Source organism: Lynx canadensis, chromosome E2, assembly GCF_007474595.2.
Source record: "Lynx canadensis isolate LIC74 chromosome E2, mLynCan4.pri.v2, whole genome shotgun sequence".
NCBI classification, from domain to species: Eukaryota; Metazoa; Chordata; class Mammalia; order Carnivora; family Felidae; genus Lynx; species Lynx canadensis.
In genome coordinates, this window is record NC_044317.1 from 44,816,860 (window position 1) to 44,832,827 (window position 15,968).

The 15,968-nt window shown below is 37.6% G+C and overlaps 1 protein-coding gene across 1 annotated transcript in view; it reads left to right on the forward strand.

Moving 5' to 3' along the window:
* Positions 1–15,556, forward strand: part of LOC115502522 (zinc finger protein 82 homolog) — a 71,715-nt gene extending 56,159 nt beyond the window's left edge. Inside the window, exons 7-9 of the mRNA XM_030298007.2 lie at positions 79–254; positions 2,079–2,171; positions 12,754–15,556. Of these exons, the coding sequence (XP_030153867.2) occupies positions 79–254; positions 2,079–2,171; positions 12,754–14,111 (1,627 nt within the window). The 3' untranslated portion in view covers positions 14,112–15,556. The remainder of the gene's footprint in view (positions 1–78; positions 255–2,078; positions 2,172–12,753) is intronic.
* Positions 15,557–15,968: the final 412 nt, after the last annotated feature.

The window sequence follows — 15,968 nt, forward strand, 5'->3', positions numbered from 1 at the left end:
TCACTATATTAAAGGCTTCCAGCCCAAGCCTTTTTGTTTGCCATATGGTCCATTTCCTGCAGTATCTCTTCCATCTTAAAACAAATTTTCTTTAATTTCAATTGTATTATATGGTTTGTCATTGCAGAGATCACTGATGTTCAGTGATGTGTCCATAGTCTTCTCTCAGGAGGAGTGGGAATACCTGGACCTGGAACAGAGGGACTTGTACAGAGATGTAATGTTGGAGAATTACAGCAACTTGGTCTCACTGGGTAAGGTCAGCCGCCTGTAGACATGTTTTCTGTAATTTCTGCTTTTTTCTCTGGAAATTTCAGTAATATCTTTCAAGAAGCTATCTAAATTTCTGCTCCCTGTTCTCAGGTAAATGATTTGAACTTTATTTGTTTGAAAGTGAACACCTCTGTTAGGCATATTCATCTTCCTTATTCTTTTTTTTTTTTAATGTGCCATCTTCCTCATTCTTAAGTGGCCTTTAGGCCTTCCTTATTGATGAAAAAAGGGTGGATTTGAATACAGTCTTACTAGTGTCAAAGAAATCAGGTTTCCAGGGTACCTGGGTGGCTGAGTCATTCAAGTGTCTTACCCTTGATTTCTGCTCAGGTCATGATATCACGGTTCGTGAGTTCAAGCCCCATGCTGTTATTGCGGAGCCTGCTTGGGATTCTCTCTCTCCCTTTCTCTCTCTGCCCCCCACCCCCACCCCGCTTGTGTATGCATGCTGTCTCTCTTCCAAAATAAATAAATAAACTTAAAAAAAAAAAATCAGGTTTCACTTTGTATGTGAACTCAGAATTGCTATAGGTGTTTTGTTATTTGTTGGTATACCTGTTAGGAAAATAGCTAGACCATGTATCTTGGTTTTAATCTACCAAAAGAACAGATAATATTTGTAGTGTTAAGTTGGATCAACAGGATTTATTTACAATTCAAGACAACTCATTCCTTTTGTTAATAAACATATTCACTTTTACCTACTTTCATGATTAAAAATTAAAAATCCAAGAACTTTGCATTTAACATTATATTAATATCATAAGAAATAACAATAAATGCTTCTGGAAACTTCTTGTTTTCCCCTCAGCAAAATAACAATGACAATAAATAATAATAGCTAATAAAATACGTTCGACCCTTGAACAACATAGGAGTTAGGGATGCCAATCCCCTATGCAGTCAAAAATCTGCATGTAACTTTTGACTCCCCAAAGCTTAACTAATAGCCTACTATTGATCACAAGTTTTACTGATAACATAAAGTTGATTAACACATATTTTGTATGTTATATGTATTGTATACTGTATTCTTAAAGTAAGCTAGAGGAAAAAAATGTTAAGAAAAGCATAAAGAAGAGAAAATACATTTACAGTACTTATTTATCAAAAAAAATCCACATATATGTGGACTGTTGCAGTTCAAACCTGCATTGTTCAAGGGACAACTGTGTATATAGTGCTTAGTACATAGCCTAGGCAGTGTTTAGATATAGGTATATGTTAATATAACTGTCACAACAATTGTGTATGAAGGGTACAATTACTATTCTTAAAACTAGGATGTGGCAGAGACAGGATTTGAACTCGGGCAGTCTGTGCTCTCAACCACTTGCCTCAAGAAGGATTACTTGTATGAATATAAATTAATCTATTTATTATGTAACCTTAATATGAATGTTTTCTAGCTATCTTGCCCTTCTTTGTTCTAAAGGCTTTATCAATTACCATCTGACCTGTAGTTTATTAAGAAGTTAGCCAAGATTGGGGCGCCTGGGTGGCGCAGTCGGTTAAGCGTCCGACTTCAGCCAGGTCACGATCTCGCGGTCCGTGAGTTCGAGCCCCGCGTCGGGCTCTGGGCTGATGGCTCAGAGCCTGGAGCCTGTTTCCGATTCTGTGTCTCCCTCTCTCTCTGCCCCTCCCCCGTTCATGCTCTGTCTCTCTCTGTCCCAAAAATAAATAAAATTTAAAAAAAAAAAAAAAAAATTAAAAAAAAAAAAAGAAGTTAGCCAAGATTGAATCAAAGTAACTTTGAATTTATTTTTTATTTCCATATCACCTTACATTTCATTTCTTCTAATCAGGATGCTTCATTTCTAAGCCAGATGTGATTTCCTTGTTGGAGCAAGGAAAAGAGCCCTGGAAAGTTGTGAGGAAAGGAAGGAGACGATATGCAGGTGAGTGAGCCCCAATTAAGCAGGGGGAAGCCATCACCAGAGGAAACCACACAACTAGTTAGGGAAGAGGCACACTCTACTGCTGTTGTTTAGAAAGTCCTCTTTAAAGATCCAAGGCCTGGGGTGCCTGGCTGACTTAGTCGGTAGAGCATATGACTCTTGATCTTGCAGTTGTAAATTTGAGCCCCACGTTGGGTGTAGAGATTACTTAAAAATAAAGTCTTTTTTTTTTTTTTTTTAATTTTTTTTTTTTCAACGTTTATTTATTTTTGGGACAGAGAGAGACAGAGCATGAACGGGGGAGGGGCAGAGAGAGAGGGAGACACAGAATTGGAAACAGGCTCCAGGCTCCGAGCCATCAGCCCAGAGCCTGACGCGGGGCTCGAACTCCCGGACTGCGAGATCGTGACCTGGCTGAAGTCGGACGCTTAACCGACTGCGCCACCCAGGCGCCCCAAAAATAAAGTCTTTAAAAAAATTAAAAAATTAAGGTCTAGGGCCTGAAAGAAAAAGGTCTAAGACCTGAGGAGCAAGTTAATGTCTTAGCAGGGGATACGTATAGAACTATTTATTTATCCATTTACCACTCTTTTGTTGTTGTTGCTGTTGTTCTTTCAAATTTTCCTCCTCTTTGAAGGGGGCATGGGTGGAGAGGTGCTCTCTTTGTTCCCTGTTGACAACCATTCTATCTATATTTTGATTCAGCTGCTTTCTTCTTTTGTATTTATAAATAGTAGATAGTTAGACTAACTGATTGACTTATCTACCTACCTCTGAGCTGGGCACTGTTCTAGACACTATCAATATAGTAGTAAATAAAGCCAATAGAGTCTCTGTCCCCCATGGAATTTACCTTGTAATAAGAGACACATAGTAACTATAAATAAATAGGAAATACAATTTTAGGGGGCACCAGGGCGGCTCAGTTAAGTGTCCGACTCTTGATTTCAGCCTCAGGTCATGATCTCACGGTTCATGGGTTTGAGCCCCGTATCTGCCAACACAGAGCCTGCTTGGGATTCTTTCTGCCCCTCCCCCACTTGCATACACATGTCCAGTCTCTCTCAAAATAAATAAATAAACTTTAAAAAAATAATAAAGGGGCGCCTGGGTGGCGCAGTCGGTTAAGCGTCCAACTTCAGCCAGGTCACGATCTCGCGGTCCGTGAGTTCGAGCCCCGCGTCGGGCTCTGGGCTGATGGCTCAGAGCCTGGAGCCTGTTTCCGATTCTGTGTCTCCCTCTCTCTCTGCCCCTCCCCCGTTCATGCTCTGTCTCTCTCTGTCCCAAAAATAAATAAACATTAAAAAAAAATTAAAAAAAAATAATAAAGATAGATAACTTCAGGTAATAAGAGAGTACTATGAAGTAAAGTAAGCAAAGTAAGAGAATAGAAAATGGTGTAGGATGGAAAGCTACTTTAGGAATGGTCTGAGAAAACTTTTTTGGGGAAATAAAAGACTATAAAAAGAATATACTTGACATTCTAAGAATACATATATGTTTTATCAGCAATCACAGTTTTATATGAATTACTCAAAGATAGATCCTTAGATCGTAGAATTTCATTCTCTGCTTTTTTCCCTGTGTATATATATATCTACCTTCATATCAGGAAGAAACATGAATGTGATAGACTATAGGAAGAATGATCCCTTGGTTTAGCTTCCACCTCTGTGCTATTTTAATCTCTCTTTGAATGTCTTTAAAAAAGATCCTCAACATTCTTTATATAGAGAGGTATATGTTGTCATTCTGTATTTTGCTGTCTGTACATTCAGGTCTGGCTGAGGAGACTCATTTTAGGCTAAAAGTTCTTGTTGTAACAGGGCCATTTCAGTGCCTACACTATCTATAATGTTATATCTTCTGACTCACTCTCCACCACAGGAAGGAAAAACATGCTTTTTGTCCCAATCCTAACTTATTTTCTTTTTCATACTTAGGTAATTAAATGACATTTACAGTTATTAATGCTGAAAAAAAAAAAACAATGAAATGCAGAGTTTCCAAATGAGTAAGATAATGTAAGTTTAATCAGGAAGTATTCAGCCAAAATGACAACTCTTGACTCAAAATTAGACATCTTAAACAAGATCATTTTTTTCTTTCATTTTCTTTTCTTGGTTTGTTTCTTTCTTCCTTCAAGTAACTTTTATTGAAGTATAACTTGCATACAGAAGAGCAGATAAATGAGAGAAGGCTTTTTTGAGGAGGTGATATTTGAGGAGAGATGTGAGGCTCAAGCCATGTGATTCTCTAGGGCAAGAGCATTCTGAGCCAACAGAAAAGGCCTAAGGAGGAAGATAGCTTTGCATGTTTGAGGAGTAAAAAGAAGGCCATTATGGCTAGAGGAGGAGGAAGGGAAAAGAAAGTAACAAAAGATGAGATCAGAGTTAGGCAAAGGTCAAGTAATATAATCATTAAGAGAAATTGGAAGCTATAGCCTGCTATATAATCTAAAATGATCCCTCTGAGGGGCGCCTGGGTGGCGCAGTCGGTTGAGCGTCCGACTTCAGCCAGGTCACGATCTCGCGGTCCGTGAGTTCGAGCCCCACGTCGGGCTCTGGGCTGATGGCTCAGAGCCTGGAGCCTGTTTCCGATTCTGTGTCTCCCTCTCTCTCTGCCCCTCCCCCGTTCATGCTCCTTCTCTGTCCCACAAATAAATAAACGTTGAAAAAAAAAAATTTTAAAATGATCCCTCTGGAATGCAAACTGGTGCAGCCACTCTGGAAAACAGTGTGGAGGTTCCTCAAAAAATTAAAAATAGACCTACCCTATGACCCAGCAGTAGTATTGCTAGGAATTTACCCAAGGGATACAGGAGTACTGATGCATAGGGGCACTTGTACCCCAATGTTTATAGAAGCACTCTCAACAATAGCCAAATTATGGAAAGAGCCTAAATGTCCATCAACTAATGAATGGATAAAGAAATTGTGGTTTATATACACAATGCAGTACTACATGGCAATGAGAAAGAATGAAATATGGCCCTTTGTAGCAACATGGATAGAACTGGAGAGTGTTATGCTAAGTGAAATAAGCCATACAGAGAAAGACAGATACCGTATGTTTTCATTCTTATGTGGATCCTGAGAAACTTAACAGGAACCCATGGGGGAGGGGAAGGAAAAAAAAAAGAGAGAGAGAGAGGTCACAGTGGGAGAGAGCCAAAGCATAAGAGACTCTTAAAAACTGAGAACAGGGGCGCCTGGGTGGCGCAGTCGGTTAAGCGTCCGACTTCAGCCAGGTCACGATCTCGCGGTCCGTGAGTTCGAGCCCCGCGTCAGGCTCTGGGCTGATGGCTCAGAGCCTGGAGCCTGTTTCTGATTCTGTGTCTCCCTCTCTCTCTGCCCCTCCCCGTTCATGCTCTGTCTCTCTCTGTCCCAAAAATAAATAAACGTTGAAAAAAAAAAATTAAAAAAAAAAAACAAAAAAAAAAAACTGAGAACAAACTGAGGGCTGATGGGGGGTGGGAAGGAGGGGGGGGTGGGTGATGGGTATTGAAGAGGGCATCTTTTGGGATGAGCACTGGGTGTTGTATGGAAACCAATTTGACAATGAATTTAATATATTTAAATTAAAAATAAAATAAAATAATCCCTCTGGTTGAGTATGTAAGCAGGAAGGACCAGTATGGAGGCAATTTCAGCTGTTTGGACTAGAAGTAATGGTGGTTTGGATAAGAATGGCAACAGTAAGAAAAAACAAAAAAAGAATGGCAACAGTAGGAGGTAATAAGAAGCTCTTAGACTTGTGATATGTTTGAAGGTAATGCCAAAAAGAACATGCTGATAGGATCATAAGTGGATTAAGTGGGAAGATCTATCAAAGGAAGAGATAAGGGTGTTAGCTGGGTAAATAGAAGTACAATTTACTGAAGTGGGGAAGATAAGAAGAGCAGGTTGGAAGGTGGACATTGAATTTCTGTTTTGGATATTTTTAACTCTGAGATATGTTTCTCTTTGAGATGTTGATTAGGCAGCTGAATAACCTGGAGCTCAGGAAGAGATTATGGTCTATTGTACATCTGGGAGTCTGTGGTTCAAATTTAAATCCATGGGTCTGAACTGGATCATTTAAGGAAGACATGCTTGAAGGAAGAAAGCAGACAAGGGAAACTGGCCTGAGGATTGATTCATGGGGCACTTCACCATTTAGACCTTTGAAAGAGGGATAGCAAAGGAGATAGAGAAGGAACAGCCACTGACATAAAAACAAAATGTTTCAAAATGAGAGTAGACAGTGGAGATGGAGAATTCATCCCAGGTTCTGGCAAGTGATTTCAGTGAAGTCTGGGTGAAAACATGATTGAAATGACATAACGAGAGAAGGGTAGGTGAGGCAGTGATGAGAATCAGTATAAGAATTCTTGGGAGGAATTGTGTATGAAAGGAAGTTGGGAAATGACATTCATAGTTACACTGGGGATATGAGTTATAAGCAGTGTATTTTGTGATATATTAGAACATGTTTGTGTGTTCATGAGAATGATTCTGTAGGTGGGGGAAACTGATGCAATAGAGAAAGAAGATAATTGTGGAAGCTGTGTGCTTGAGGTGGGAGTGGAGGAAAGGGCATAAGATCCAGAGAATAAGGTATAAAAAAGAAAACAATGTAGTTATGAAGGCAGGTTGGTCAGAGGTGGTGGAGAGAAGATAGCATATTCTGTTGTTGCTATTTTCTCTGTGAAGTAAGAAGATAGTCATGAATAGAATGTGAAGATTATTCAATATTAGCATTCAGTGTGGACTTATTCAGAATGTGTTTAAAATTGATTCTCAGAAGGACAGTTTCTTGGATGTCAGGCTTTTATTAAACTTAAATGTAATTATTATATATAGAGAGAGAAAGTTCTTATATTTTTCTGTATTCTCATTAGCAGTCTTTAATATATTGAATAGAAATCCTTTGGTTGAATAGAATTGGGACTGGTATTTGGTTTGTTAATTCATAAAAATGGGTTAGATATTTTATTTTTTTAATGTTTATTTATTTTTGAGAGAGAAAGAGAGAAAGTGCAGGGTAAGGAGGGACAGAGAGAGATAGGGACAGAGGATCTGAAGCAGGCTCTGTGCTGACAGCAGAGAGCACGATGTGGTGCTTAAACCCGTGAACCGTGAGATCTTGACCTAAGCTGGTTAGATAGATCCTCAACCAAATGATCTGCTCAGACGCCCCTAGAGATTTTATATATATATATCATAAAAGTATTTTAACTCTCAACATGAAAATGTATCTTTATTTGTTAATTCAGTTGAGATATGTCTAAGCCTGCCTTTCTAATGTGTCTCATCATATTTAATTTTTCATCTAAACCACATACATAATGCATAGTTTATTATTTCTAGTTAAAAAGAATTTTTTTTAAACAAATCTAATATATTGTAATTGAAATTAAATCAGTGGTCACTTCAAGAGTGTGGGGTGGGATCAACTAGGGAAGAGTACAAAAGAGCTTTCTGGAGGATAGACTTTTTTTTTTAACTTTATTTATTTATTTTGAGAGAGAAAGCATGAGTAGGGGAGGAGCAGAGAGACAGTAAGAGACTCTCAAGGCAGAGCCCGATGTAAGGCTCAAACTCACAAACCCTGAGATCATGACCTGAGCTGAAGTTGGATGCTTAACTGACTGAGCCTCCAGGTGTCCTAGTTTTAATTTTTTTTAAATAGAACAAGAGCCAGACTTGAAGTGTGAGTGCAGACTATTTCTTGATTGTCATGTTTTCCCCCATCTTTTACTCTAACTCCTCCAACAATTTTTGAAAGCTGTGATTTTTTAACAATATGTATTTATGATCAGTTTTTCCAAAGTGTTCAATTTCATTTTCATAGAGTCAGTCTCTTCTCATAGTTGTTCATGAGTTTATTATTTAATTAAATTAGATACTTTAAGGGAAAAAGTGAAACTGGCCTAAACTTGTTTGGAATAAACACTCCCTTGTAAAGCAGAAGTACTTTGTCACCTAGACCTAGGGATGTGACTGTATCCCCAGGACATGACTAGCCACTATTTTCTCTCTCATGCCCTAGCCCCCATGTCCATTGCCTGCTGTGGAGGCAGACAGGAGTAGTTGCTATCTGGCCTGAGAAAATCTGCAGGATTCAATATACATGGCCACTTTGAAGATAGTATTTATCCTGTTGTCACCCATTGTCATCCATACCTGCTCAGCTTCTCAGCATGAACATACACTTGGTAGGCCATTCTCACCTTGTACAGAGTAACCTCCATCTTATGATTTTGCATGTCATTTCTTTAGAAAATCTAATGCCAAATGCTTCGTATTTCAGAGTTTTCCTTCATAAAGGTTATGTATATATTTTCAGTTTACTACCTGACTAGAATCTTCTTTTCTGCATTATATTTTATTGTTAAACATATATATTAAAGCTATTAGTTTTTGTATTTTGATTTTATATCCCACTACCCTACCTAAATTCTGTTACCATTTATATTATTTAAACCTTTTAAGTGTTCTAATTATGTAATCATATCATCTGGAAATACAGTTTTACCTCCTCTTAAATTTTTCTACTTCTAGCTTTTTTCTGATATTTAAGTGTACTGGCTAATAACTCAAAAGCTGCCTTTAATATATATTTTATCATTTTAGGGAAGTAATCATTTCTATTTTATTGTGCTGTTCCTTTAAATCAGGAATTGTTCCTATTTTAGTTGCCTTTCAGAATCTCTGAAGTTGATCTTGTGGTTCCCCCCAAACCCCGCAGCCCTATTTATTTATTTATTTTTTAAGTTTATTTTGAGAGAGAGAGAGAAAGAGAGAGCATGCACGCAGGAAGGGGGGAGAGGGAGAGAGAATCCCAAGCCAACTCTGCGCTGTCAGAGCAGAGGCTGACCCCACAAGCCTGACCCCAGGGCCTGAGATCAAGACCTGAGCCAAAATCAAGAGTTGGATGCTTAACCTACTGAGCCATTCAGGCACCCCTGTGTGTTGATTTGTCTTAATAGATTTCTTCATATTGGACCACTCTAACATTCTTTGAATAAATAACACTAGGTTTTCAATATGCTGTTTTATTAGATGTTTTAGAATTTTTATATCAGTTTTCAGTATGTAGTTTTCTTTTTATGAGTGATCTTTATTTAGTACAGTATTACTCTATGAAAATAGTTTGGAAGTCCTCCTTTTTCTTAGTTCTCAGTCTTAATAGAATTTAGATAGTCTACTCTTAATAGAATTTAGATGGGCTATTCTTTAAAGCTTCTTCCCTAGGAGAAGGAGATGGTAAGTCTCACCCCATTCTCTATTTGCTCTATGGAAATTAATGTTTATTTTATTTTTTTAACATTTATTTATTTTTGAGACAGAGAGAGAGCATGAACGGGGGAGGGTCACAGAGAGAGGGAGACACAGAATCTGAAACAGGCTCCAGGCTCTGAGCTGTCAGCACAGAGCCTGAGGCGGGGCTCGAACTCACGGACCGCGAGATCATGACCTGAGCCGAAGTCGGACGCTTAACTGACTGAGCCCCCAGGCCCCCTGGAAATTCATGTTTAAACATTGTATCTCTTCTGTGGTCAGTTTTGGTAAATTATATTTTCCTAGAAAATTATTCATTTTAGGTATGTTTTAAAATTTATTAGCAAAATAATCTTTTTTCAGCTGGCCTCTGTATTCGTGGTTATTTTCACTTTGCCATTTCTTATTTCTATGTGCTTTATTGCTGTTTTCTTTTTTTTTTAATTTGTTTAATGTTTATTTTTGAGAGAGAGAGAGAGAGAGAGAGAGAGCGAGCATGAGCAGGGGAGGAGCAGAGAGAGAGACACACACAGACTCTGAAGCAGGCTCCAGACTTTGAGCTGTCAGCACAGAGCCCAACTTGGGGCTCTAATCCACGAGCCTTGAGATCTTGACCTGAGCTGAAGTCTGACACTTAACTGACTTGAGCCACACAGGCATCCCCTTGCTGTTTTCTTTATATTAACTAACGCTTTAGCTGTTTTGCTGATTTTTTTTAAGTTTATTTATTTATTTTGCGAGAGAGAGAAACAGAGCATGCAAGTGGAGAAGGGACAGAGAGAGAGAATCCCAAGCAGGCTCCATACTGTCAGCACAGAGTCTGACACAGAGCTCAAACCCACAAACCATGAGATCATGACCTAAGCCTAAATCAAGAGTCAGTCGCTTAACTAACTGAGCCAAGCTGACACCCCTGATTTGTTTTTTTAAAGAATGCTTTTGCTTTATGTATTAGTTCTTTTTTTCTGTTTTCTGACTAGTTATGCATTTATACTGATTAATTTATTCCTTCTGCTTTGCTTCAGTTTACTTTATTCTTCTTCCAATTTCTTTGATTTTTAATTAATTTTTTCTCTCATGTTTATTGTTGTAAATATTTAAAGTTTTCAAATTTTTTTCTAAGCGCTGTGCTTATATTTTATAGATACTAATTTAATGTTGATTTTTAAATTATTACCATTTTCTAAAATACAAAAATACTGTTTTGGAACTTATTTCCCTATTGATCTAAAAGTTATTTAATATAGACTTCTAAAATTTCAAGTGGGTTTATTTTTGGCTTTTTAAAATTTTATTATTTCTAGCTTCAATAGAAAATGTTGATATGATTTCAGCTTTTTTACACAGACCATATTATAATAACTGAAACATCCTCCTTTTTCTCTCTCATACATAACTCATTCAGCACTTAAATATTTCTCTGGCTATTTCTCCCACTGGTTTACCATCTTCTCTCTAGATCCAACATGAACTTTGTTAGCAAATTTTTCATACTCAAGTGACTACAAGACCCATTGTCCCTTTTAGTGAGTTTCTTACATATCACATCTTTTTCTTTGCTAAGTATTTCATAAGAACTTCAGTAAGGTATAAACATGTTTTCCTGCGCGGAAAATCACTGGTACACATTTCTAGGAAATAAAGGAATAGCTTTGCCTCTGAAGGAATGGAAAGGAGACTTGAGTAAGGGAATGAAGGAACAAAACTAGTTGAGCAGTTATAAAATGGAGGAATAACAGAATAAGCTTAAAGAGAAATCAAGTGAATAGAACTCTTCAGCACTTTTATTGTGTTGTGGAGACAAAAAATAACTCACAGCTACATGAAGTAAGGAATGGACAGAGATAAGGGGTTTAAGCAATAAAAGGATATATAGGAATATATAACCATCATTTTCCATTTATGTGTTTAACTAGACTAGGTTGGATTAATAAAGGGAATATTTAATCATTGTTATAATATGTGAGAGATTAGAGACAGAAATATGTTCCGAATGAGTATATAACCATGGGAATTGAAAGAGTAAAACTCATTATGTGCTATGCATGTATTATTTAACAGAGAGTAGAAATTGTTTCTGCCGTTGAAGAAGTTTAGGGGTAAGAAAAGCATGGGGCGCCTGGGTGGTGCAGTCGGTTAAGCGTCCGACTTCAGCCAGGTCACGATCTCGCGGTCCGCGAGTTCGAGCCCCGCGTCGGGCTCTGGGCTGATGGCTCAGAGCCTGGAGCCTGTTTCCGATTCTGTGTCTCCCTCTCTCTCTGCCCCTCCCCTGTTCATACTCTGTCTCTCTCTGTCCCGAAAATAAATAAACGTTGAAAAAAAAAAATTTTAAGAAAAGCAGAGAAACAATTGGAAAAATTAATAAATATATAATTTCAACCCAGATATATGTTGATATGTAATACACATATATTATATGTCAGTGCATAGCCTGATGCAGGGCTCGAACTCATGAACTGGGAGATCATGACCCGAGCCAAAATCAAGAGTCAGATGCTTAACTGACTGAGCAACGTGGGTGCCCCAACAACATAGGTTTAGAGTCAGCCTTAAAGGGATAACTTTTAAACTAAGACCTCAGGATGAGAAGTAACCAGCTATTCAAAGAGCCCAAGCAGATTTGTGGAAAATAGAGCAGACTGAGATGATGTGTTATAGGTAAGTGGAGGTCTTTTAACCACAGCAAGTTTGATTTTATTCTAAGAATAAAGAGAAGTTGTTGAAAAAAGTTAAGGATGAATTCTTAACCTTTCATTTCCATCAGAACTGTGTGGAGAATATTAAATATTGGACTGACCAAGACTGTAGAATCTGATCCAGGTGGTTTAGGTAGTGTCTAAACCTCAATATTTATAACAAGTTCCTGTGACTTCTACTCCACATCTCAGCTTGATACCCACTGACTTACTAATCACCAGCCTCACTTTGTTTCTTCTTTCTTAGTTTATTTATTTGTTTATTTTGAGAGAGAGAGAGAGAGAGAGAGAGAGAGAGAGAGAGAGAGAGAATATCCCAAGCAGGCTCCACTGTCAGCACAGAGCCCCATGCAGGGCTCAATCTCACAAACGATGAGATCATGACCTGAGCCGAAACCAAGAGTCGAACGCTTAATTGACAGAGCCACCCATGCACCCCACCAGTCTTACTTTCTTAACATGAACTTTCATTTTCCCTGGTGTTACTGTATGCTTTTTTTTCAACTTGCATATTTTCAGAATTTCATTGAGTATTACTTTAGTTGTCTATTATTTCTACTGTAGAAATTTTACTTCTTTTAAAAAAGGAAACTATATGTTTGCTCTCTTATTTTCTTTCAGATTTAGAGACCAGGTATGAGACCAAGAAGTTATCCTCAGAAAATGACATTTATGAAATAAACTTACCTCAGTGGAAGATAATGGAAAGAATTAAAAATCATGGCCTTAAGGGCCTAATTTTAAAAAGTGACTGGGAGTCTAAAAGAAAATTTGAAGGACAGGAGGAATATTTCAGTCAAGTGAAAATTACATCTCAAAAAGTGTCCTCTTATCAAAAACGTACATCTCTAACTCCACATCAGAGAATTCATTTTGTGGAGAAACCCTATGAATGCAAAGAATGTGGAAAGGCCTTTAGAGTACGCCAACAGCTTACTTTTCATCACAGAATTCATACTGGTGAAAAACCCTATGAATGTAAGGAGTGTGGAATGGCCTTTAGACAGACTGCACACCTTACTCGACATCAGAGACTTCATTCTGGTGAAAAACTCTATGAATGTAAAGAATGTGGAGAATCTTTTATATGTGGCCCAGACCTTAGAGTACATCAGAAAATTCATATTGGCGAAAAGCCCTATGAATGTAAAGAATGCGGGAAAGCCTTCAGAGTGCGAGGACAACTTACTCTCCATCAGAGGATTCATACTGGTGAGAAACCCTATGTATGTACAGAATGTGGAAAGGCCTTTAGACAGTATGCACATCTCACTCGACATCAGAAGCTTAATATTGCTGACAAACTCTATGAATGTAAAGAATGTGGGAAGGCCTTTTTGTGTGGCTCTGGCCTTAGAGTACATCACAAACTTCATACTGGTGAGAAACCCTATGAATGTAAGGAATGTGGGAAAGCTTTCAGAGTGAGACAGCAACTAACACTGCACCAGAGAATTCATACTGGTGAGAAACCCTATGAATGTAAGGAATGTGGAAAGACCTTCAGTCGTGGTTATCATCTTATTCTTCATCACAGAATTCATACTGGTGAGAAACCTTATGAATGTAAGGAATGTTGGAAGGCCTTTAGTCGTTACTCACAACTTATTTCACACCAAAGTATCCATATTGGTGTTAAACCTTATGACTGCAAGGAATGTGGGAAGGCTTTTAGATTGCTCTCACAACTTACACAACATCAGAGTATTCATATTGGTGAGAAGCCCTATAAATGTAAGGAATGTGGGAAGGCCTTTAGATTGCGCCAAAAACTTACTTTACATCAGAGCATTCATACTGGTGAAAAACCCTTTGAGTGTAAGGAATGTAGGAAGGCCTTTAGACTTAATTCATCCCTTATTCAGCATCTGAGAATTCATTCTGGTGAGAAACCTTATGAATGTAAGGAATGTAAGAAGGCCTTTAGACAACATTCACACCTTACCCATCATCTAAAAATTCATAATGTAAAAATATAAGATAGTTTTTCAATCCTGTATTGTAGAATACTCTATGAATATAGTAATTAATCCTTTTTGCTTCCTTCATACAGGCAATTGACTTAAGAGGTTTTATATCATTAAAAGAATATGTTAATTTAATGTATTCCACCATCACTTAAACCTGATAAACTTTACACTTACTCTAAAAACTAATCCTAATCAGTGTGACAAATGTGGGAGACACTTATCTCTGTCCCATCACTTTCCTACTTGTATTATATTGACAAGATGCTTAACTGCTCTGTGCTATAATTTTTTCATTTGTAAAATGGTAATACAATACTGTGGCAGAATAAAAATTGTTGCAAATTGTTTGACATTCCCCCTTTCCCCCCATCAAAATCTGGAATCCACATCCGTTCTCCTTGAGGATGGGCAGACCAAGACTACTTTGACTAGTAATAGTACTGCTGTGCCAGTTTCCAGGCTTTACTGGTAGATTTTACTTCATCTCTTGGAGTGCTCCTTTAAGCTTAGGCTCTGAATTCTGTTAAAAAGTCTGTCTGCTCTGCTGAAGAGACCACATGGAGAAGCCCTAAGACCACAAAGAAAGGAAGAGGGACCCTTCTGAGCCCAGTCTTCCACACATGCCTACCAAGACACCAGACATTTAAGTGAAATAGTGTTGGATCCTCCAGACCACCCAGCAGCTGAGTACCCACTGAGTGACTTCAGTTGATACCATATAAAACAGATGAATCTATCAACTGAGCCCCTGCCCAAATTCCTGACCCACAAGATCATGAGATACAATAAAATGATTGTTGTTTTAAGCCACTAAATTTTGTTTTATTATTATCATTAGTATTACTCCTTTGAAAATTCATATGAAAGACTATGGGCACAAAGAATATAGAAATGCCTTCCACCAACACTCACCCTTATTTAACTTCAGATAACTTACTCTTTTTAAAATAGTGGAAGTGAGAAATTGTTTTTCAATTTGTTCATAAAAAAGCAGATATTCTACAGTCTACATTCTCTGGCCCAAGTCTAAATTTAACTTAAAATTAACAAAGAATAATGTAAAAAGAAACTTTGGAAATTAAAAATTACTTGTATTATAACTTCTGTATTGATTTTTAAAAATACATTGTAGCCTTTTTTTGTGCTCTGGTTGTCCTGTCTTTCATTAGTGAGAATCCCCTCAAATTGGTTCCTATGTCCTTTTGTCATGACAAAAGCTTTTAATAGCTTCCTTTTTTCCTGACCAAATGCACTGGTCAGTTATGAAGCATATTAGGGTACTTACTGATAAATAAAGGGGAAAAGTGGAGCATTTATTTTGTCTTTCCTTTATGACCTATATAAGACAACCAAAAGTTGGTGAAGTAAAGTTCTTTATTATTATTAGAGAACTCTAGTTAATAAAGATCAAAGGCATGACAGAATTTGAAAAATCACTCTTTTATTTCTGAAATACTGGATCCTGGTGGTGATATCAATGGAAGCAAAGATCATTAGTGAAAAAGATTGATAGGAAGTTTTTAATGGATCAGAATGACAGAACCTACATTTACATTACATTACATCAACATCTCAATTAGATCAGCCCCACTATGTGCCTCTTGCTTGTGCAGTGGCTATATGTAGTATCATTTGTTAAGTGTTCTTACCCCAAATGTTAACTCAGAAGTAAAAGTGGGTCTCTAAATCTAATTACCAGGTTACAGGAAACTTGGTGAATAAAGGAACAAATTAACGACACAAAGAAGCAAACAACCAAACCCAGAATGTACAAAATTCCACAGAATAAATGGTCTTGGTTCTTAACCAATATAGGTTAAGACAAAAGAATGTTGCAAATTAAAAGAGACTTAAGAGACATATCAA